Here is a 22,117-nt window from a genome sequence, read left to right on the forward strand (position 1 = left end):
TTAATTGTAAAACATTCATTTACTTCATTGAAAAGATAGTAAATAATAACTGAAAAGGCAAATTGTTTTCGTTGGTTAGCAACTAAACTGTTTGTAAAACTAACGAATCGAAAGGAATAACTATTTCGAATTCAATGGAAAGTTATTTTTACATGTTTTATTTGGCCTGAAACGCGTTGCAGAGGTTCTCTTCATCCCGATCTTTGGTGGTAAGAAGAAAAACATTTATTAGGTAATTTCCGGAATCAGCGGATCGAAATGGAGGAAAAAGTCGTAACAGTTCCACGTTAGTTTTTTTCTTTTACTATTTTATTTCTATTTTAGTTTCTTTTCCTTGTTTCTTCATTTATTCCGCAACGGATATTGACTCATCATTAGAACAGTTATTTCCTAAATTAAATTGAAATTTGCATTATCTTATTTTTTTTTTTTAATTAGGAACTGGACATTTCATGGGCCTTCTTCTGAACAACCTGGTCCATGGTTGATTATTCAAATGAAGACAAACACGCGAAAAACTCGTATCCATTTTGATTAAAGTCTCAGCAGTTACTGAATTGATGACTTCCTCATGTCGTGAATCGCCATCAGGTATTTTAGGAACCACTTTTTAAAAGCTTCAGTAAGAGTTTATTTTTACATTGTTGGATATCCGCAAAAATATGCTCAATTGTGGTAAAAAAATAATGGAACTGAGTTTGTGGTTCGCCCCGGGAGTTCTTTCCTTGCCCAACATTACAGAACTATAGTAGCAACATAATAATGTTTTCTTTTCGCAGGATATTGACAACAAAGAGCGTTTAAAGACTTCCTGTTTAAGATTTTTTTTTTGTATTCAGCACAGAACATCAAAGATCCTTTCATTATGTACAGCTTTTTTAGCATTACGGTTGTGGTTCTAGTAAATAAGGAATCGAGAACACGCTTGAACTGGATTTGTTTCTTTTTTTCCTGGTCGTCCTTCTGTTTGTTTGAGATGTGCGGGGAATGATAAATAGTAGATTGGGAATTATTCGGCGCTTCGGTTGATTGACCAACGTTGCGCTGTCGTCACAACAGAACTCCATCGCAGATGGAATTCTCTTGAAAGGATGTTGTTTTGTTTTTTTTCAAAGTCGTAGTAGATATACAATGTAAGATCAATTTAAACCGGGGAGGACTTCGGAGAGGGAGGACTCCTGCTGACCAGCCAGGCGAGCGTATTTTGGACGACATACACAACCGTTTTCAACAAGGACGTAGTCTTGTCCGGTCAACGTCACGGGGCCTAGCGGAATGACCAGGAACAAATAAGGGACGTAGGTTTGGACGCACTCGCCGTGCACGACGTCACACTCGGTTGAACTGCATAGGTGAGGATAAAGAACGCATTAATAAAAGCACTCATCCGTGTATCGTCTTCAATAAAATGCAAGTGTGTTTGTACTCACTCGCAAACCTCGAAGATGACTTGCTGAAGAAGGTCTGGGAATTTCTGGACGATGGTGACAGGCTGGCCGGAAGTCAATGAAACACCGTATAACGGCGCCGTAGTATTGTACCGCGTCTTGCACAGCCGACTACCGGGAGTTGAACAGCCGGTAGGGCCGGCACGCTGTTGCGATTGTGGCAGATCAAACACGTTCCTTGCTGTTTACCACCGTAATGGTTATTTCTCCGTTTAATAATAATAATAATAAAAAATTTATCTTTTCATTTTTAGTTCGATTACCTTGGCGTTGTAACAGCTGACTGGAGTCGTGGCCGTAGTTGGCAGCTTCGTGAAATTTGAGCAACGTCTTTTGCGTTTCGGCGGGATCGACCAAACGCGATGCCCGACCTCGTCGGTCTGATTTGAACATGCGTTCAATGGCAGATCTGTGAAATTGATAGGTTGAGTATATCTTTATGACAATTCGTTCATTGGTTTAATTATTCTGATGATTCTGTTATCTGAATTTTTTAGAATTTTCTACCGGTGAGTTCCAGTCGTCTGAAAATGCCTTGAATTTCAGTCACGAACGCGACAGTTCAAGGGCATTCATGGCGAATATGTTGAGTTGCGCAACGTTTGGCTACTGAATGTCAAATTTCCTGAATTCTAAATGCACTCACGTGGGATAAGGCGTATTTTCCGGTCCAAGACATGAGGTCAATCCCGATAGAGCGTCGCCATTGAGGTATTTTAAGCCGGCACCTTGACACGAGCTTAGCTCGCTGTGGACCAGGCCCGAGAGACACGTTAAGCTGAAAATTGCCAAGTAGACAACAATTGCCATATCTGAAACTGTGAGAGGGGAAAGAAAAAAGATTATTACGGATTTGATGTGGTAATCAACGCCCATGCACAAATGTATAGTAGGGTACAGGGTATGTAGGTAAAGGGATAACTAGGTAGCCTCTAATTGGGAAATGAGAGCTTCTTCTAACAAGTAACGGGCATGTCCAAGGTTAAAATCTGATGCTGCAGAGAAGGGTGATGGTTCATGGAAGTTGGTCAGGTAACGGAACACGCGTCTGTGGCATGCAGCAATAAAACCGAAGGGTCATTTTATGTCGGGCTATTCCACGAAAACTGGTTCTTTGTCGAGGAGTTGCTCAAGCGGCTTCCGCCTGATGTCATTTGCTATGACAGATTCGACGTTGGGAAAGGACGCATTCCTACCCAACTTACGCGTACCCTTACCAATTAATGTGTTGTTTATAATGTTTAGCCGGTTTAAACTATTTGAAAAAAAAAAAAAAACGTCTATAGAAAGGATGAGATACCGTTAAACATTCATCAATTGTTAAGGAATAAGATCGTCGTTGAATGGAGAATCAACGGAGTTCGTTGGTTTCCTTCTTCCTGGTTTAAACTTTTTTTTTCCCCCTATTCCGCCAAGATTTTTTAAAAATTCAGAGAGGGTCAAGAACCAAGAGGTCAATGTCACAGTTGACATGCGTTCTTTTCTCTCAGTGATCTTTGTTCAGTGTTGTTTGCTAGGCCTCCAAGAAACCAGGAAATCAAGTCTTTAAGAAATCGCCCTCTTCCTACCCGTCGTGTAAATTTAAATTGGTCTTTAAAATTTTGTTTAAAGTTGAATCTAATGATAACACCATGCAGCACACAATTGGATAAACTGTAGATATATTTTCTTACCTTTAAAATGTCTGTTGTCTATAATATTTGGAAGCTGGGCTAGAAGATGAACGGTAAACACTTGACTCAAGGCTGGACGATCATCCAGTTTCCAAATATTAAAAAGATTAACGCGCGTTCAACACGACAAGAGTAGCATATCTGATTTTTGCGGTCAATCAAAATGTCTTGAGATTAACGTTTTATCTTCTTTTTTTCTTTTTAAATACTTTTATTCTGGTTAGTTGTTTGGTCGACGCTGCACCGTCAAGAACTGAGCGCCAGGTAAGTCCCTGCCGGCAGGTTTTAACTTCCCTCTTCTTCAGCTCTGGTATTCGTTCTCTCTCTTTGTCTTGGATTCGTAAAAAAAAAAGAGACAGGTTTTCTTATAGTCGGTAGGGAGAGAGGGGAAGGGGGGGGGCTGAATGCGGATACTTGGCTTTTTTAGGCGGATTCACACCGCTTCAAGTCCTTTTCCTTTTGTTAAAACTATTCAACGTCGATTTCCATTTTGCCCTTGGGGTCGATTACCTGGCTCATACCCCAAGATTGGCTAAATGTTTCAGCTGTTTCTGATAGTTTATTTAACCCAAACTTGTCTAGCAAGGTTGTACGTACAATTCCTCGAAATGTGAAGTTCATTAGCAACTTTTAACGACTGTCGCGATAGTCCAACGTTACGACTCGTTTTCGTGGAATTCGGAAGAAGCATAGAATTCATGCTTTAAATGAACTGTCAGGGATCTACGAGATAGAAAACCGGATGTTGAGACTACAACTGTATCATCTCCTTGCCTGTTGAACTAGACGCTCCATTATAGTGCATAGTTGTTTTAATGGCAGCTAATAGAATACGCCCTCAAAAAATATTGCTCGCGATTCAGTTGTGTGACTTACATATTTTCTGCGAAAATAGGTTGGAGACATTGTGGATGTATACTATTTATCTATCGAAAGCGAAAATTGGACTAGAAATTCTCATACTCGCGCTAAAATTTGTAATCGGAGAACTGTTTATCTACCAACGTATGCATCTTTCATGCTGCTACCTAATTTACTTTGTGTGTGTTCTCCAACATGTAGTAGGTTAATGTTAATAATTATTTTTTTAAGTTTGCGACATTACGGATTGACGTCATCCTCGAGAATGTTGGGAATTCTTTTATTGTGGCGATCAAAAAATGAATCATTGACCTCAACTCGTTTCGTTTCCGCACACAAAACAAGTGCCGTCGTGAATGCCCAATATCCCGGTTATTATACGACCTTGTATTTTGTGGTAAAAACAACTGAGTTGATTGATACACAAACAGCGCTATGGCATAGTGCGTTTGCCGTCGGCAGTTGGGGATGAAGAACGTTGACCCCAATGGATATTGAGTTTCGATTTCGGATATCGGCTTTTGACCTGGATGACCTTGCATTTTATCGATTCCCTGGCTAGATGACGCGTTAAATGGTAACTAATGAATCTAACTCGGAGGATTCTTTTTTTTGTGCTGATAATGTACGAGAAAAATACAGCTTATCATTTTGTGAAAGTGATAAATATATTTGGGCAGTTTCTTTTTCCTTCACACCTGTTTAAACTTACCTCTCTTGGGTGTTTTGCCGCCTTAACACTAGGCAGCTGATAGTGCAATTTTACTAGTTTTTTTCGATCGTCTTAGCAGCGAGTAGTTTGATGGTTATAACCTAGATTTTCAGGCATGTATTATTATCTTTGATATGAACAACGATAATCCAAAAGACGAAAACATTGTGAAATGTATTTCCACTGACTCAGTTTCATTCTTACGTCATTGTTATTACCCTTACACAGAGTTGCCTTCGAATTTTGTATAGTTAATTTATGATTCTAACAACATTTAACCGTTATAAATTCTAGAACTTATTCTCTAAGTCTGTCGCTGGTAATTCATTTATGTAATACCAGTAGTATTTTTACTATTTTACGTATTTTACGTAAGCAACCAAAATATTATTGGATTGAATATTTATTTAAAAAACCGGCAACCCTGCTGTGTGGTAGTTGTATAAAGAAGTGAAGACAAATCTGATTCTTCATTTACGTCGCAGTTTTTGTCACGACCTCAATTGGAGAAGCAGTAATTTGGTTAACATTATACTACTGGTAAATACGACAGCTTAAAATTTGTTGTATCACTTAAGTCAGTAGTCTTAAGGTTTGTGATTGACACATTGGGGGAGGGGGTTCTTCAATCTATGTATGACAGTATGTAGCATGTAAATCGCTCTTTATTTTTAAAAGTTTGTTTTGTTTAAACGCTATATTAAACAGGGATTAATAGTAGAATAGACATTATTCTGAATTTACATATTCTTAGAGAAAATGTATAATTTTTATTAACTCTTGCTATTAATTTTTTTCCATTTACATAAATTATCTCTTTGTTTCCAGACCTGTGATAATATACATAATGAAGCATCTGGCTCTTGCTGTTCTCTTGGCCATTTCTCTTGGAATGGTTTCAGCTGTATCTGTGAACAAACTTTTTGCTGATGAATGGAATTTGTTCAAGGTACTTTGGATTCATTTGTATTATTATGAAACATTCTAATTTCAATTTCTTTTGTGAATAGAATATTCATTCCAAGTCATACACAGAATTTGAAGAGAAATTTCGCCAAAAGGTGTATATGGAGAATCGTCACAAGATTGCACGCCACAATGCTAGATTTCACAAAGGAGAAGTATCGTTTACCATGGAAATGAACCATTTTGGTGACCTGGTATTATTCCACTATTTTGTCAGCTTACACAGTATTCACATTTTATTTTTGTATTACAGCTTCATCATGAATTTGTTGCAGTCGTAAATGGGTTTAAGGGCAAAAATTTTACGAAATCTGGTAATGGGGCTTTCTTCATGGAACCAGCCAATGTAGCAATCCCAGAATCTGTTGATTGGCGTACAGAAGGTGCCGTCACCCCCGTTAAGGATCAAGGCCAATGCGGATCTTGCTGGTCATTTTCGGCTGTAATGAATAATTTTTGGATTTGCTTTAATACTTGATCCTTAACCTTTTTATTATTGAATTTAAGACTGGTGCGCTTGAAGCTCAGAATTTCCGAAAAAGTGGACAGCTGGTTTCTTTGAGTGAGCAAAATTTGATCGACTGCAGTGGCAGATACGGAAATGAAGGATGCAATGGTGGACTTATGGATCAAGCTTTCCAGTACATTAAGGATAACAAAGGTATCGATACCGAGGAATCATATCCCTACGAAGCTGAGGTACATTGTTTCAATATTAGGCCAAGATGCGTCTTATTGCAATTTAATTTTTAGGACGATACATGCCGTTATAACCCCAAAACCCGTGGAGCTGTCGACACTGGCTTTGTGGACATCCCATCTGGCAATGAAGCTAAGCTAATGGCCGCCCTTGCAACTGTTGGTCCGGTGTCGATTGCTATTGATGCTTCCCACGAATCGTTTCAGTTTTATTCTGCAGGTATCAATAGGAGTTTGCTTCAATCCTCCACTAGAGCATATGTGTATGTATATTGAAATTTCTGCAGGTATTTATTACGAGCCTGATTGTTCCAGCGATGATCTCGATCACGGAGTTTTGGTAGTTGGCTATGGGAAAGATAAAGCTGGTAAAGATTATTGGCTCGTAAAGAATTCCTGGAGTGAGAAGTGGGGAGACAAGGGTTACATCAAGATTGCCCGTAATAGAAAGAATCACTGCGGAGTTGCCACCGCTGCCAGCTATCCACTCGTTTAAGAAGCTAGCGGAGGATATGCTCAACGTATGGTTTTTCACATTGTCTTCATCCATCCTGTTCCCCTCGAATTCGTTTTAAACCAAATTTTTTTACCATTTCCCTCGGCATTCTTGAAATGAAGATGATTATTTTCTGAAGAAAACCTTGAACCTGTATGAATAAATTCCTTGACGGATAATTGCGTGTCGCATTTGTATAGTTATGGACATGCTGTTTGTTCTACCAGCTTGAGATTGGTTCTTGACACGAACGGTTGAAATGTTTTCTAGCGCTGCTGGTTGGTAGTAAGTAATCGGCTATAAATCGGAGTAAGCAGAGATTACAAAATTTTAGTTCTATGTACGTTCGTTCAGGACTAATCGTAATCTAGAAACGTTTGCGTTGGCAACACTGATTTCAACAAACGAGAATAAAGTTGTATATTTATACGAGTATGGAGTCTCTTAAGTTCAAAATCTGATTCTAATAACAAAAGCGTTAAAACCATAGAAATTCTGAGAACTGGGATAATGGTCAATACACCGAAAAATGCCAAAATCCCTAGGTAGCACATTTCGCCACAAAGCATTCCTAGAAAAGAGGAAGGTTCGAAGGCTCTAGTTCTCTCCATTAATAGCTAAAGTGTAGCCCCAAAGGAAAACGTGGTTATGTTGTCACGTAGCTGGCTGATTTTTATTTCAATTCTCTAGAATTGATGAGAAAAGTTGTGCTTTATTTCATCATAAAAAAAAATGAAAAATACATTCGCTGGCTCTCTAGCAGGCGCAGCACGATCTCCAGATTATCATCTATACTTTATGTCCCCCTAATGCAAAGAATCAAAATTTGTTTTCATATAATTGTATGTAATTTTGATTTTTCTTTATAACAAACACATGAAACTGAAGTAAAAGAATATCATTTATTGGCATTATTGTTAGATGGAAGAACAAAATTAGAAATTATTCTGTTGGCAAGGGGTATACCAAAGCAAAAGAGCAGTGGCTGTTACGGAGACACCTTACTGCAGTAGATCAGCCGTTGCAAGTTCAGCAGACAGGAAACTATCCATTTTTGACACAGAAGCAGATGCAGATCCGATAGTGACGTGGAAGACTTCTAAGGAACCGGCCTATTATATTGTTTCAATTTAGTTTAAAATGATGGGAATGAAGCGTGATAAAAAAGACGAAGAGGACGGTACGTTGTGAAATCTAGAATTTTTTCTTACAGATAGAACGAGCTCCTTAACTTTCATGAATCTACTAGTTATAAGAACTGGCTGTGTATTATTTAGTTTCATAATGTGCCGTTCTCAATTAAAGAATGTTTGATATGTTTGTGTCAATGTGTTAAATAGCTAGTGGAGGAAATCCTTTTCATAATGTGGAAAAAACTGCTGTTCTGCAAGAAGCAAGAATTTTCAATGAAACACCTGTGAAAGCAAGAAGATGTACTCATGTCTTAACCAAGATACTTTACCTCATAAACCAGGTAAGAAACAGATAACTTAAGTCTATAGTACTACTTATATTCTACCACATTTTTACAGGGTGAAGTACTTGGAACAACTGAAGCAACAGAGGCGTTCTTTGCTATGACAAAGCTTTTCCAATCTAAAGATGTTGTTTTGCGTCGAATGGTCTACCTTGGCATCAAAGAGCTGGCAATGATAGCTGAGGATGTTATTATTGTTACATCAAGCTTAACTAAAGATATGACAGGAAAAGAAGATACTTACCGTGCACCAGCAATTCGTGCCTTAACAGCTATCACTGATGTAAAGACACTAATGTTAATTAACAATGCACAATTGCTAGGACATATTTTGACTAGTTTTTTTTTTTTAGAACACAATGCTTCAAGCCATTGAGCGGTACATGAAACAAGCCATCGTTGACAAATCCCCAGCCGTGAGCAGCGCAGCATTAGTTAGCAGTCTTCATCTTTTCAAAACAGCACCGGAAGTCATTAAGCGTTGGGTAAACGAAGCCCAAGAAGCCCTGAATTCCGACAAGTAGGTTGCACGCATACATCGCTTCTAAAGCATTTTTTTTTTATCGTTTTCGTCTTCCATTTCAGTGTCATGGTTCAGTACCATGGGTTGGGGCTTCTCTATCAAATCCGTAAGACCGATCGTTTGGGCGTTACAAAGCTAGTGGCTAAGCTAACAAAAATGCCACTGAAATCACCTTATGCAGCTTGCCATTTGGTACTTTCATTATTAACATTAAGTATTTTAGCAAATTGTGGTATCTTACATATCTTGTGACAGATTCGCATGGTTTGCAAACTTATCGAAGAAGAGGAAAGCGCTGGTGGAGAAGTAACGGCTTTGATGGATTATCTCGAATCGTGTCTACGACACAAATCTGAAATGGTTATCTACGAAGCGGCCCACGCAATTGTAAACCTTCGTCGGACCGGCCCACGTGAATTAGCTCCGGCCATCTCGGTGTTACAGCTCTTTTGCTCGTCCCCTAAGCCGGCGTTGCGTTTTGCTGCCGTACGGACGCTATCAAATGTATGTGTTGATTGATCGACGTTTGAATTTTGGTTTTTTACTATTTGTTTTCATTCTGGAATTTAACTTTCGTAGGTCGCAATGACGCACCCTGCTGCTGTCACAGCATGCAACTTAGATTTGGAGAACCTTATCACGGATTCAAATCGTTCAATTGCCACTTTGGCCATTACGACTTTGTTGAAAACTGGAGGAGAAGCATCAGTTGATAGGCTGATGAAACAGATTGCCTCGTTTGTCTCCGAAATTTCTGACGAATTTAAGGTTCATTTACTTTTGTTTCTAAACATATATGTTAATTTCAACGATTTTTACTGTCAAAATAGGTGGTTGTTGTAGAAGCCATAAGATCTCTAGGCTTGAAGTACCCGCGCAAGCATAGTACGCTGATGAGCTTTTTGTCTGGAATGCTGCGTGACGAGGGTGGACTGGAGTACAAAGCCTCGATTGCTGACACCATTATCGCCATCGTAGAAGACAATCCGGATGCCAAAGAGGCCGGCCTAACCCATCTATGTGAATTTATTGAAGATTGTGAACATACAAGTCTGGCCGTACGCATTCTTCATCTACTTGGTCGAGAGGGGCCGCGTACTAAGCAGCCTTCTAAATACATTCGATTCATCTATAATCGTGTCATCTTGGAAAACGCTGCTGTCAGGGCAGCTGCCGTTTCAGCTCTGGCTCACTTTGGTGCCACTTGTGAGGATTTGTTGCCCAATATTTTAGTGCTTCTTCAACGAAGCCAAATGGATACAGATGATGAAGTGCGCGACCGAGCCACTTACTTTTACTCTGTTCTTTCCCGCAAACAAGCGGCTCTCAACAGCCAATACATATTGGAAGGACTTCAGGTATATATTTAATCTTAAAGATAATGGAAACAAATTATTTCTTAACGAGAATAATTTTTCTAATTTGTCTTCAAAGGCTTCTCTTGTGACGCTTGAAAAAGCTTTACTGAATTATGTCCAACACCCATCGGAGGCACCATTCGACCTCAAATCAGTTCCACTGGCACCAGTAATCGAAGAACGACATGTTGCCCCTACTGGGCAGTTAGATGGCGGAGGTTCACGAGCGACGCCTGCCAGTGTCACTGCTCCGACGGCTGCTCGTCTGCCAGCCACTGCTACTCGCCAAGATGTCTACATTGAGAAGCTTAGCGCCATTCCACAGTTTGATTCGTATGGACCGCTATTTAAGAGCTCTGCCCCAGCTGAGTTGACGGAATCGGAAACCGAATATGTTGTACGTTGCGTAAAGCATACTTACGCTCAGCATATGGTTCTGCAGGTGCAGTAGATATGTAATGACACTATTTTTTATGAATATGTTAATCTTAAAATCTTCCTTTTTCCAGTTTGATTGCACGAACACCCTAAATGACCAGCTACTGGAAAACGTAAATGTTGCGGTTGAGGCACCAGAAGGCTTTGATATTCTCGTGTCCATTCCATGTGACAAATTGGAGTATAATGTCCTAAGTTCTTGCTACGTGGCTTTGTCTCTTCCCGAATCAGTCCTCTCCAGTACAGGTATGTTTCCATTTCTAAGTTAACATAACATAAAACAAACGACCAAATTAAAGCAGAAAAAGAAAAGATGCAACCAACTTCGAAATAGCAAACGACGAGCAAACAAATGAAAAAATGAAGGACCATCGTCTACTTGCCCATTCATTCATTTATTATTAAACACCCTTACAGGAACTTGCAGTGCCACGTTGAAATTTACGGTTAAAGATTGTGATCCAACTACAGGCCAACCGGATTCGGATGACGGTTACGAGGATGACTACGTTGTAAGAATCGCATTAAATTATTATAATTAATTTAGTACCATTACTAATCTCCGAATTTCGTTTTTAGCTGGAAGATGTTGAGATTGGAGTTTCTGATCACATTCAGCGAGCTGCTAAAGCTTCATTTGGCACGGCATGGGAAGAAATGGGTTCTACCAATGAATTGCAGGAAACTTTCTCGTTACCTGCTATCCGCACATTGGACGAGGCTGTCCGCAATATCATATCGTTCCTTGGCTTGCAGCCTTGCGAGTGGTCAGACAAAGTGCCCGAAGGGAAGAGTGCCCATACACTGCTACTTTCAGGTACAACACATAGTTCTATTGGCGACAAAATATTGCCATTGTAAAGAATAGGCTAATGGAAAGTTGTTCGTTGTAGGAGTTTTTCGTGGTGGATATGAGGTACTAGTAAGATCTAAACTAGCCCTTTCGCCAGAAGGAGGTGTCACTATGCAGTTGTCCGTACGGTCTGGGGATGCGGAGGTATCCGAGTTGGTAGCTTCCGCCGTGGGTTAAAAATTCGTCGAGGGCGTTTTATACTTTATCCAGTTATTCCCATTTCTTACTTATGGAATAGATTGGTCAATAAACTGCAGTTAGCCTATTGTTCCACTCGCTTTTCGATCGTGTGTTCCTCTGGTGAACTTTTTTTTTTCTGATTCCTGACTGTTTCTGACTTCTCTTTTTCTCCCCGTTGACATTCTCTTTGACCCATTTTAAAATAATAGTACCATCTAGCATTCAAAGGTAACAACCGAAGATGGATTTGAGTAGACATCGCCCCACAAGAAGGAGTCTCCTTAGCACTATATATGTAGGTTGATTCGAATTTTATACCCATTTCGATTGCTAGACAACAGGCAATGGCGACGCGGATTATGCATGCGACTGATACGGAACAGACCAATTGCTTCAATAGCTTTAGTCAGGTGTAACAATGAATTTGTTCTTTGTTTTAACGACTTCTACGTAGTAACGGCGTATTCCCGGAGCAGTTCTTTTTATAGCGTTTCCGTTCACTTTGCAGAAATCCTACTTGGTTATTACTGAAACCTATGGTTGAACTTGACTGTAATTTTGGACATTGTTGTAGTAGTAAATTTCTACAGTAGATAACTATTTTTTAGAAATTGGTAGGAAAATAGATTTTATCATTAGTGAAAACCATTATTCTTTAACAATTACTAATTCATCAGTAATCACGGATCATTTATTGGCAGAACTAATAATGGGATTGAATGCGGCACAGTTAAAGGATGTAGCAGCGTCTAACTGACAGTGTGAAAAATTTGGACAGAAGATTGTAGAAACTAAAATCAGCGTAGCGCACAGGCGCGCTTGCATTGTCAGGCTTATTTAGTCGGGCTTAAAATTTTTTTCGGCAAAAACTGACACCCATCGGAATTGGTTGAATATCACAGAATATACTCAAAATTGAATGCTGATTCCGGGAAAATTGCTATTTTTTTCATTAAATTAATCGTTTTTGAAATACACCGAATATTTAATGCAATGCTAACGCGCCGGTACGCTACAGCGCTAGGGCGATGCCGCAGAAATTCGGGCTTATTTATCAGTCGGGTTTTTAAAAAATTTCGGCAAAAACTGCAATGCTAGCGCGCCAGTACGCTACAGCGCTGTTCCTGGTATGCTTCATAGTTATAAAACATCTAGCGTCGAAATTCTCAACTGCTATGATGAGACATCTAGGGGTCACCAGCTGCTTTCCAATTCTATACTACTGTCAGCAGTAGTATTTCGCGTGGCGTCGTCGAGGAAGGAGGGTGAAATGGACGTCCAGTTCCTTCTCTGCACAATTCCAGTATCTTGAAGCATGGTTTTAACGTAGATTTTTTTCTCATTTCTTTACAATGATAACCTAACACATCGTAGCTAATTCATACAAAGTTCTCAGGTAACAGGGCATTATTAATGTGAAAGAAACATCATACAATCTTCAAAACAAAAAAATTTAAAGCAGCATGGCTTAATTTTTGTGTGACCACCAGCCTTCATATTAAGCAGCTGTAAGTAAAAGGTACCTAACTTTGCTAGATATTTGTTGCTTCGTAAGATAGTTGCCAATCTAATTGTCATCATTCCTAGGTCTCGAAAGGGGTGTTCACAACTTGTCGTGAAAAGTGTTAGTTTTGTACTTCGAGAGTACTACGAGTTCTCCAAGACTTACATAATTTGCTGTGTTGGCAGTGGGATCAACCCATGATAGGAAGGAACATCACCTGAATTATGGTTTCGATGTAAAATATAATTTATCAAGTATCATTGTTGTGTTTGTGATTCATTACCTACTTCTAATGAGCCATAGGGAAATTGAACTGAAATTGGTTAAACTGCTTTGCAGTAATGCTAAGCTAAGTTATCTTATGCTGGCAAAGAGTCACTTTTCCTTTTGCTTGATGCAAAGGAATTGTTTGACAGATGGAAAAGAAAGACGAATTCTAAAAGTTTTCATTGTAAATATTCTTTGGTGTTCAAGTAAATGTTTGCCTGATAGTGAAATGGTGTTGAAAAAAACTGTCAATAGTCAGTATTGAGTGAAATAGGTTTGTAGCACGAGTATTATAAGTTTGATATAATTATGGTAGGACAAAATAAAATAAACGTGAAAAATTAAATTATAAGTCAATTCTTTTTATTGTCCCTCCTCCACCCATCAATTCCGCCACTGTTTTACATACAACATAATACATAAATAGACATACATAAATACATACATAAATAGACATACATAAATACATACATAAATACACATACACATACACATAACTAGTTAACCCGTTGGCTGCCACGCCACGCAACCCGTAGGTTGCTGAAACTACATTAGCTACTCGTCGCGTCTGAAGGATCCCGACCAAGGGGGGACTTGTCCGAAGACAAGTCCGGGCTGGCACGGTGATAGAGGCCATTCCGGGAATGCACACCCCAGGCTTTCTATCACCGTACCGAAAAAGAGAAGTCCCTACTGGTGCATTGCCTACGCGCGCCTAAAGGCCTTGTGCCTTTAGGCGCGTTGGCGACTGTTCCCCCCATGGCCATGGGGAAGAACAGCGCCCGGTCCCTAAAACCTACAAAAAAAATGGGAGCAAACGGGGTGGCAGCCAACGGGTTAACTACACAATACAACAATACAAAACAGAACAATACCAGGGAGAAGACGGCGACGAGGCGAAGGCGAGGGCGGCGACGAGGCGAAGGCGGCGACGAGGCGAAGGCGGCGACGAGGCGAAGAGGCGAAGACGGCGAGAGGCGAAGGCGGCGAAGACGGCGACGAGGCGAAGGCGGCGAAGACGGCGACGAGGCGAAGGCGGCGAAGACGGCGACGAGGCGAAGGCGGCGAAGACGGCGACGAGGCGAAGGCGGCGAAGACGGCGACGAGGCGAAGGCGGCGAAGACGGCGACGAGGCGAAGGCGGCGAAGACGGCGACGAGGCGAAGGCGGCGAAGACGGCGACGAGGCGAAGGCGGCGAAGACGGCGACGAGGCGAAGGCGGCGAAGACGGCGACGAGGCGAAGGCGGCGAAGACGGCGACGAGGCGAAGGCGGCGAAGACGGCGACGAGGCGAAGGCGGCGAAGACGGCGACGAGGCGAAGGCGGCGAAGACGGCGACGAGGCGAAGGCGGCGAAGACGGCGACGAGGCGAAGGCGGCGAAGACGGCGACGAGGCGAAGGCGGCGAAGACGGCGACGAGGCGAAGGCGGCGAAGACGGCGACGAGGCGAAGGCGGCGAAGACGGCGACGAGGCGAAGGCGGCGAAGACGGCGACGAGGCGAAGGCGGCGAAGACGGCGACGAGGCGAAGGCGGCGAAGACGGCGACGAGGCGAAGGCGGCGAAGACGGCGACGAGGCGAAGGCGGCGAAGACGGCGACGAGGCGAAGGCGGCGAAGACGGCGACGAGGCGAAGGCGGCGAAGACGGCGAAGACGGCGACGAGGCGAAGGCGGCGAAGACGGCGACGAGGCGAAGGCGGCGAAGACGGCGACGAGGCGAAGGCGGCGAAGACGGCGACGAGGCGAAGGCGGCGAAGACGGCGACGAGGCGAAGGCGGCGAAGACGGCGACGAGGCGAAGGCGGCGAAGACGGCGACGAGGCGAAGGCGGCGAAGACGGCGACGAGGCGAAGGCGGCGACGAGGCGAAGGCGGCGAAGACGGCGACGAGGCGAAGGCGGCGAAGACGGCAACTAGGCGAAGACGGCGATGAGGCGAAAATTAGGACTAGGTTCCTTCTCGGCCCTGCATAACATGTAAAGAAACGACATTAAAGGATGCAACATTGTTGATTTAGATATTGAAGTATGATCATGGGCGAGGTGTGGTGGAGGTGTGATTTTTTTCAATTTCACTAGGTTTGAAAATTAACTTAGATGATTTCCTTGAATTACTGGATTTTTTTTTATCCAAGGAATCATTACTGGGACCATAATCATTAAACTGACTAAACCCAGAGGATGCTTCTTTTGTAAAATATCCTTTCATTCTTAAACAATCTTAGGCAAAACAGCAATAAAACAATCATTATCAAAACAACCTATTTTCAAAAGGAGAGAGTCACAAACAACAGTGTCATACAGCTTTGCTAGTTGAATGAAGATTCAAGGAAATACTATTAAGTGAACAACTAGTCACAGGAAAGTCATAACATGGAATACAAAGGTGAACACAATGAGTAAATCATTTAGTTCTCTAGCTATAGATGAAAAGTGACAGATAGCTTAAATAGTAATAGTTCAACCACCGGGTCTGAGTTTGAAACAGTCCAATCAATCCTTTGGAGTCATCACACGATTTATGTGAGAGACTCATTGAAAAGTAACCCTCTAGCATTAAATTTACCAATAATGGTTCCTCTATATTCTGAAGTAAAACTGAGAGATAATTAACTTCAGAGATAATTAACTTCAGAAAGGCAGAAAATTACATTTACCAAGCACAATCTGTGCATTAGTTTTTTGCTATCCGAGTCCTACTTATCACAATTGTTAACATAACTGACTTCAATTTTCTTAGGTCTAGCAACAAAGAAAAAAATTACGCGTAAATTAGAATAATGTCCCATGTTACTTACTTGCTCTTGTAGATGCACAAAACAACGAAAAAACTTTAAAAAACAACAGAGTGAAAACGTTTTCATGTTCACACACCTCAAATGGCAGACATTACAGACGACGGTAGCGTCATCTAGCGGCAATCAACATACAAATTAACTTTGAATTTGGCTTCAAAAGCTTCTTAATTCCTGATCGAGTTTCTCTGAGTTTTAATACACTGTTCCACCTTCCAATACGTCGTTATCTCTACTGGAGAAAAATGGTGCTTTGCGCCCAGCTGTACCACCTACGAGTTTTGGAAGATGTCGCGGAATTGGTTGGACAGGTTATAAAAAGTTTTCAAGTGGCTTCCAGTTGCAACGCATGTCGTACTTTTGTGTGAACGCTATCCTGCTTCTCCCGTACTACTACGATTATCACGCTTCAAGGCCCACTACGTCACCTTCCAGGACCATTACGCCATTAATTTTATTTTGACATTTTTTATTTCATTAACCTTTTGTCTATCGGCAACTTCGGGAACACCCGAAGCCCTTCATTAAAAACCTTAGAAAGTCAAAAACAGTTTGTCATTTTCGAACACTTTGTAGTATTAATTTCCATTTCTGAAATCAGTTCAAACATGTTGGAAGTTTATGCAACAATGTATGTTAAGCTTGATCCAATGTCAACTTGCGTTCCATTTTCTTCTACTGCAACAGTTTTATTTTCAAGATTCACGAGGAAGGTATGAGCCTCAGTCAGCCGAATCTTGCCCCTTTCCAAGTCGTCAGATGTGGGGATTTTTCTAGGTCCAAGAAGGGGATCTTGGTAGCGCCAGAGGGAAACTCGTTTGGGATCTAAAAAAGAAAACACGCATGTAAAATACAACGGATGAGCTCTATCCTTCAGTTATGAAACGAACCCTTAATTTGTTTATGATGTTTAACTAAACGACTGGCTAATTTGGCCGGCGTGTCTCCTTGCATTATTGCAAGCTTTACTTCAAATAAACCCGAAAGTGGTTGCGGGTTGAGGAAGTTGATGGAAACGCCAGGTTGATAACGGAAGGTAATGTGAGGGACGCCAGGTACACAGTCTTCTTTAATTTTTTCATCGGCAGTAGGATCATCTGAATACAGGACATTCAATCCTTCTAACTGCGCAAATTACGTAACGACAGGATTAGTGTACATTCAGTGAAGGTTAGAAAGGTAAACTTACATCCAATGTTGCGGTAAGATATTCGATGTTCTTCGTGATTATTTCCGCTTCGTTGAAGTCCATTGTCAAATTGAGAGCACGAATACCATGCTTGGCTACTTTTTCTTTTGCCACTTGAACGAAAGGCATAACTTTCTTCATAGATTTTTTCAATTCCGGTTTCGAGCTAAGCTCTGATGATAACCACTTGTTATCAGGCATAACTCCATCTTGCTACGATAATGCAAAATAATTAATAATTCAATAATATCAAAGAATTTTTTACTTTTTTTTTTCTTACGTTATATTTTTCTTGAAGAAGGGTCAAGATGATTGATTGCCAAGTAGGATAATTTTTTGCAATCCAAACAGTGCCATGTGTGGGTTTGTCAGTTGGTACGTTGACCCCTTTTTTGGCACCTTTCGAGGAAAGTGATGATAGGTATGCTTTCATTCGCAAACGGAATTCATGGGCAGCCTGGTCCAGATACGCCCCGGCGCTGATGAGAACGCTATCATATTCTGGAACAGACGGCCATTGGCATTTCAGTATGCTTTCTTCGTGACCAAGCAATTGCCATACATGTTCCGCAATATGTGGGCAAATGGGTGAGAGAATAACAGCTTGGGTTTCGATGTATTTGAGTATTAACTTTTTATGCATATTGCCCATGCTTATTTCTCTGTAAGTGTCCCGGATTGCTTGGTATTCGAAGAATCCCGTGCGAAGGGCCTCTGAACAAAATTTAAAAATAAATAAATCAATACAGGAATAATACAAATAAAAAAAATTTTAACTTGGTTTTTAAGAAAAAATTTAAAAGTAACCTTTGAAAAGCATGCGGTCATAATTCTGATTTGTCTCTGTAATTTTCAGGTTCATCTCATTGTCAAACACTTGGTCATTAAACGTGTAATCGGAATCTCTTAACTGATCGATAGTAGCAAGAGATTCCTTAACCCAATCGATTAAGTTATAGAGTCTGAAACATAAAACATTCTTTATGAATTTTATCCGATAATGGAATTAAATGTTAAAGTAGCAAAACAAACGTTTCACAGTAAATTTACCTTAAAATTCCTGCATCTGCCATTGCCTCAACAAAATTGGCATCTTCCACAGAATCACCAGAATCCGCCAAAGCTAATCTCATGCCGTCGGCGCTAAACTTTTCAATGGCTTCAGCAAGTGTCAAAAAATTACCAGTTGATTTTGACATTTTTTCAGAATTAAGAAGCAAATGTCCATTGGCTCGAATGGCTTGAGGCCACCTAGACTCAAAAATATTTCGTAAAACTATAATTGTACATTATATGTTTCATCAATTACCTGTTTGGTTCGTTCGGCCAGATTGCGACATGGTTGTATAGGAAATACGTCAAATGGTTTGGCACCAAATCTTTCCCGGAAACACGCAAGTCAACAGGGTACCAAAAATTGAACTCTTTTTTCAAAACGCGTAGTTTTTCTTCAGGAATAGCAGTGGTAGGCAGTGGTGCCTCTTTGAAGAAAATGTAATCCCAAACTTCAGGAGTCATTTGCTCGGCATTGATACCTAAGGCATTATCTCCTACGGGTGTATGAATATTGCAAATTAACAAAGTTCGAGACGGCTAGCCGAAAAATATATGGTACCTGATCCATCAAAAGTGTTCCCCTGTAACAAATGTGCCACAGTATAATAAGCCATGTAAATAGTAGAATCCGAAAGGGATTCAATTAACCATTTTTCATCCCAAGGCAGCTTTGAGCCTAGTCCATACGTCCGAGAACACGCATGCTCTTTAAGCCAATCCAAGGTGGCAGTGAAATTTTTTCGAACTTCATCGTGAAAAGTGTTGATTTTCGCCAAAGCTTCGGTAGTGCGTTCCCTCCACGCCCCCTTTCCATAGTCGAGGTACCACTGGTCGCACAGAGCCACCACACATTCATCGCCGGATCTATAATGTGCAGTATTTCGTAAGAGTAAAATTTCTGAATTTAAAAAATAAATAAAATACAGCATGCCTGGAAATAATTGTTTTCTCTGGCTCCATGTAAACAAGGGCTTGTGCAGCTTGAATCATCTCCTTCTGGATCACTTTCTTGACATCCTGCACTTTTTTTCCCTGATGAGGTCCAACGAGGAGAACGCCGTCGTAAAACCCTGTCACAATTATTTGTTAGTTTACCACTGTCCTTACTATCGCTGTGAAACGCCATACCTTTCAAGTAAACAAGTTCTTTCGCCTCCAGAAGTTTATCTTTATCATTTTGACTCTGGATTTTGAAGCGATCGCAAGCGTATACCGCACTCAGATTCCCTAGCTCAGGCACTTCTACAATAGGAACAGGCTCAAACGGTAAAACCATTTCATCGTTGATTCCATATTTTTCCCTGAAGGTAAAAACATAAAATTTACGAGGAAAAAACAAACAAATATGTACATATCTTGATTACTAAATGTGCAAGAAAACGAAATTGATAAAACGATATTTGCAGTAAAAGTTTACCTTAAAGCGGCCTTATTTTTCAAGTCCCGAAGAGCTGCGTAATCATCGGGAGAATCGGAGGGAACGCTGGTCACAATACCAGTTCCCTTATCCTCTTTGATTGTTAACATTGGCAAAGCATAAATTGGATTGTAGCTGGAAAGAGGAGACTGAAGTGACGCACCTAGAATTTGCTGTAAAAATATAAAGATAAATCAAACAGTGTAAAAATCAAAATGAAACTATAAACTTACTTCGCCTTTGATTTTAGCCAAAACGGAAACCTTTCCTACTTCTGCTGTCATTTTCTGGAACGACATGTTCAAAGCCGCTCGGTACGTGCAAACGAAAATTTCACCAGAATTCGTTTCAAAAACAATATAATCCATGTCCGGACGTAGCCAACAGTTGGTTTGGCCGTACATAGTTTCAGGGCGAAGAGTGGCAGCTACCAAAAATATTGGCTTCTTGTCAAAGGGCCTGAAAATAAAATTAATAAAATTATTCAATAATTAAGAAATAAAAATTGAAATAAAAATAATAATGGTTTATTACGCCAAGACTTTAGGCACAGGATCTAAGATTTTCATCTTGATCAGAGTGTATTCCATTGGACCAACACCTTCGCCGGATGCCCGGTCGTGGTCCATACAGGGCTGGTCGTCCTTGGGCGAGAAAATCGTGTAACGTTCACCAAATTGAATGTGCCCACGGTCTCGTAGGCGCAAGAACTGCCAACGTACGAAGCTATCGTAGAAGGGATTTGCGTCGGTCGTAATGAAGGATCGTCGCCAATCAACCTTTTAGTTTGAAAGCAAAACATTAAGGAGACATCCAATCCTAATGTAAAAGCAAACTTACATGTAGGCCTAGTTTCATCAAATCTCGCTTCGCCAATGGAGGGAAAAACTTTAGCCAATATTCTGCATCAGCAAAAGGTCTAATTTCTTCATCTTTCAACCCCAGGCTTTGCATAATTTGCCATTGGTATTTTGCTGATCCTGACTTTGCTACAAGTTTGCTTTTCTTGCCTATAACAGGCCAGTAAAAATGTCAAATTTGTCATTATAATCTAAATGTCAATATACCCTTTGATTTGTCTTTAGGAATGGCGGCTTCCCTGACATCTTCTATGACTTCTTCAACTTGTTCTGGAAGATTTGGTGGAAATCCAAACTGTTCCATTTCCCTTTTAAGCTTGTCCGCACAAGCCTGCAAATAAATAAAGTAGATAAAATGATAATAGTAGATAAAATATAGCTGATGCTGCTACATTTTATATCATGTCTGATTTTCCTTACCTTAATTGGCATTCCTGTGCAGTGAAATCCAAAAGGATACAAACACTTTTTCCCCTTCAATCGTTGGTAACCAACGGCAAGATCACACTTCATTAGGGTAAAAGTATGCCCTAAGTGTAGCAGCCCATTCATGTATGGATATGGAAAATTGACAAAGTATTTTTCCATGCTGGTTTCATCTTCAGGTGCATCTTCTTCAAATATCTTGGAATTTTCCCACTTTTCCTGGATAACTCTTTCAAGTTCCAGAAGAAAATCCACCTTGAAGCGACCTTTTCTCTCAGTCATTCTGATAAAGACCTGATGAAGAAACATTGCAATTTTTTATTATTGAAAAAACTGCTCCATTTTCATAACAAGTATTGATTTCCTGATAGCAAATTATATCCAAAATTTAACTTAAAAAAAGAAATTAACATAATAACGAACTGGTCGAGAAATTCGTTAAATCCTTGACCGGCTACAACAAAATCTTACTTTTAATTGCTGATAAACGAAGAACGTGGAAGGAGATTAATGATCACTAGAGAACGAAGTTGAGCAGTCTTGCGGCAACTGAGCAGACGACAGAGATGGGAAATAGTGAACCCACCGTGACGCAAGGAGATGCAGAGTGTATTTGGTTTTTCACGAACTGTGTTACACACTTCCACGTGTCATGACGAGTTGACTACTATATACGAGGCCGGAAACGTCTTTCCGATTAGTACCCAGCCCCACTTACCTGAAATTATTACCGGGTGGTACTGGCACTACATACATAAAATGTATCTCTTTTTTTCAAATTTTTTTTCAGTTTATCCCCAAGTATCTTGCGGTGGTAAATCGAGTTTCAGGTAATTGGGGCCGAGAAAAAACTTCGCTTTCGTAATTTCCAGGGAAAATTCCCTTAAATAGAGTTACCATTTGAAATTTTTTTATACATCTTTT

General features: G+C 40.6%; 4 protein-coding genes across 4 annotated transcripts; 2 read left to right on the forward strand and 2 right to left on the reverse strand.

The window, feature by feature from the left end:
• Positions 1-899: 899 nt before the first annotated feature.
• On the reverse strand, positions 900-3,328 carry LOC130693640 (uncharacterized). The gene is made up of 5 exons (XM_057516829.2): positions 3,122-3,328; positions 2,095-2,266; positions 1,712-1,857; positions 1,431-1,629; positions 900-1,344 (listed from the first exon to the last, which is right to left on the reverse strand). Exons 2-5 carry the CDS (start codon positions 2,256-2,258, stop codon positions 1,140-1,142), a joined length of 714 nt encoding a protein of 237 aa, XP_057372812.1. The 5' UTR covers positions 2,259-2,266; positions 3,122-3,328; the 3' UTR covers positions 900-1,139.
• Positions 3,329-5,212: 1,884 nt separating this feature from the next.
• LOC130693631 (procathepsin L-like) lies at positions 5,213-7,034 on the forward strand. The gene is made up of 7 exons (XM_057516817.2): positions 5,213-5,234; positions 5,523-5,643; positions 5,705-5,854; positions 5,914-6,102; positions 6,168-6,359; positions 6,414-6,579; positions 6,647-7,034. The coding sequence occupies exons 2-7, from the start codon at positions 5,542-5,544 to the stop codon at positions 6,853-6,855; spliced, it is 1,008 nt and encodes a 335-aa protein (XP_057372800.1). The 5' UTR covers positions 5,213-5,234; positions 5,523-5,541; the 3' UTR covers positions 6,856-7,034.
• An 841-nt stretch (positions 7,035-7,875) lies between these two features.
• Positions 7,876-11,772, forward strand: LOC130693606 (coatomer subunit gamma-2-like). The gene is made up of 13 exons (XM_057516779.2): positions 7,876-8,035; positions 8,196-8,329; positions 8,388-8,615; positions 8,686-8,852; positions 8,918-9,047; positions 9,111-9,359; positions 9,435-9,623; positions 9,686-10,213; positions 10,290-10,655; positions 10,723-10,897; positions 11,069-11,163; positions 11,231-11,468; positions 11,545-11,772. Exons 1-13 carry the CDS (start codon positions 7,996-7,998, stop codon positions 11,679-11,681), a joined length of 2,676 nt encoding a protein of 891 aa, XP_057372762.1. The 5' UTR covers positions 7,876-7,995; the 3' UTR covers positions 11,682-11,772.
• A 5,024-nt stretch (positions 11,773-16,796) lies between these two features.
• On the reverse strand, positions 16,797-21,809 carry LOC130693652 (leucine--tRNA ligase, cytoplasmic-like). The gene is made up of 17 exons (XM_057516841.2): positions 21,665-21,809; positions 21,188-21,487; positions 20,975-21,098; positions 20,748-20,917; positions 20,442-20,686; positions 20,141-20,366; positions 19,908-20,080; positions 19,619-19,791; positions 19,422-19,560; positions 19,050-19,354; positions 18,744-18,984; positions 18,485-18,685; positions 18,242-18,396; positions 17,715-18,148; positions 17,435-17,647; positions 17,136-17,370; positions 16,797-17,070 (listed from the first exon to the last, which is right to left on the reverse strand). Exons 2-17 carry the CDS (start codon positions 21,473-21,475, stop codon positions 16,865-16,867), a joined length of 3,528 nt encoding a protein of 1,175 aa, XP_057372824.1. The 5' UTR covers positions 21,476-21,487; positions 21,665-21,809; the 3' UTR covers positions 16,797-16,864.
• Positions 21,810-22,117: the final 308 nt, after the last annotated feature.

The sequence above is a fragment of the Daphnia carinata genome, chromosome 3 (genome assembly GCF_022539665.2).
Source record: "Daphnia carinata strain CSIRO-1 chromosome 3, CSIRO_AGI_Dcar_HiC_V3, whole genome shotgun sequence".
Classification (NCBI taxonomy): Eukaryota; Metazoa; Arthropoda; class Branchiopoda; order Diplostraca; family Daphniidae; genus Daphnia; species Daphnia carinata.

Bases quoted from the DNA above. Each gene is read 5' to 3' on its own strand.
- LOC130693640 (XM_057516829.2), bottom strand. From the start codon at position 2,258: ATGGCAATTGTTGTCTACTTGGCAATTTTCAGCTTAACGTGTCTCTCG. The intron at 1,630-1,711 runs GTAATCGAACTA...GGTGGTAAACAG, and splicing joins TCAGCTGTTACAACGCCAAG to CAAGGAACGTGTTTGATCTG. The intron at 1,345-1,430 runs GTGAGTACAAAC...TCACCTATGCAG, and splicing joins GTCATCTTCGAGGTTTGCGA to TTCAACCGAGTGTGACGTCG.
- LOC130693631 (XM_057516817.2), top strand. From the start codon at position 5,542: ATGAAGCATCTGGCTCTTGCTGTTCTCTTGGCCATTTCTCTTGGAATG. The intron at 5,855-5,913 runs GTATTATTCCAC...TTTGTATTACAG, and splicing joins TGAACCATTTTGGTGACCTG to CTTCATCATGAATTTGTTGC. The intron at 6,580-6,646 runs GTATCAATAGGA...AAATTTCTGCAG, and splicing joins GTTTCAGTTTTATTCTGCAG to GTATTTATTACGAGCCTGAT.
- LOC130693606 (XM_057516779.2), top strand. From the start codon at position 7,996: ATGATGGGAATGAAGCGTGATAAAAAAGACGAAGAGGACG. The intron at 8,036-8,195 runs GTACGTTGTGAA...TGTGTTAAATAG, and splicing joins TAAAAAAGACGAAGAGGACG to CTAGTGGAGGAAATCCTTTT. The intron at 10,214-10,289 runs GTATATATTTAA...TTGTCTTCAAAG, and splicing joins ACATATTGGAAGGACTTCAG to GCTTCTCTTGTGACGCTTGA.
- LOC130693652 (XM_057516841.2), bottom strand. From the start codon at position 21,475: ATGACTGAGAGAAAAGGTCGCTTCAAGGTGGATTTTCTTCTGGAACTT. The intron at 20,687-20,747 runs GTAAGTTTGCTT...TCAAACTAAAAG, and splicing joins TGATGAAACTAGGCCTACAT to GTTGATTGGCGACGATCCTT. The intron at 17,371-17,434 runs GTAAGTTTACCT...TAATTTGCGCAG, and splicing joins ATCTTACCGCAACATTGGAT to TTAGAAGGATTGAATGTCCT.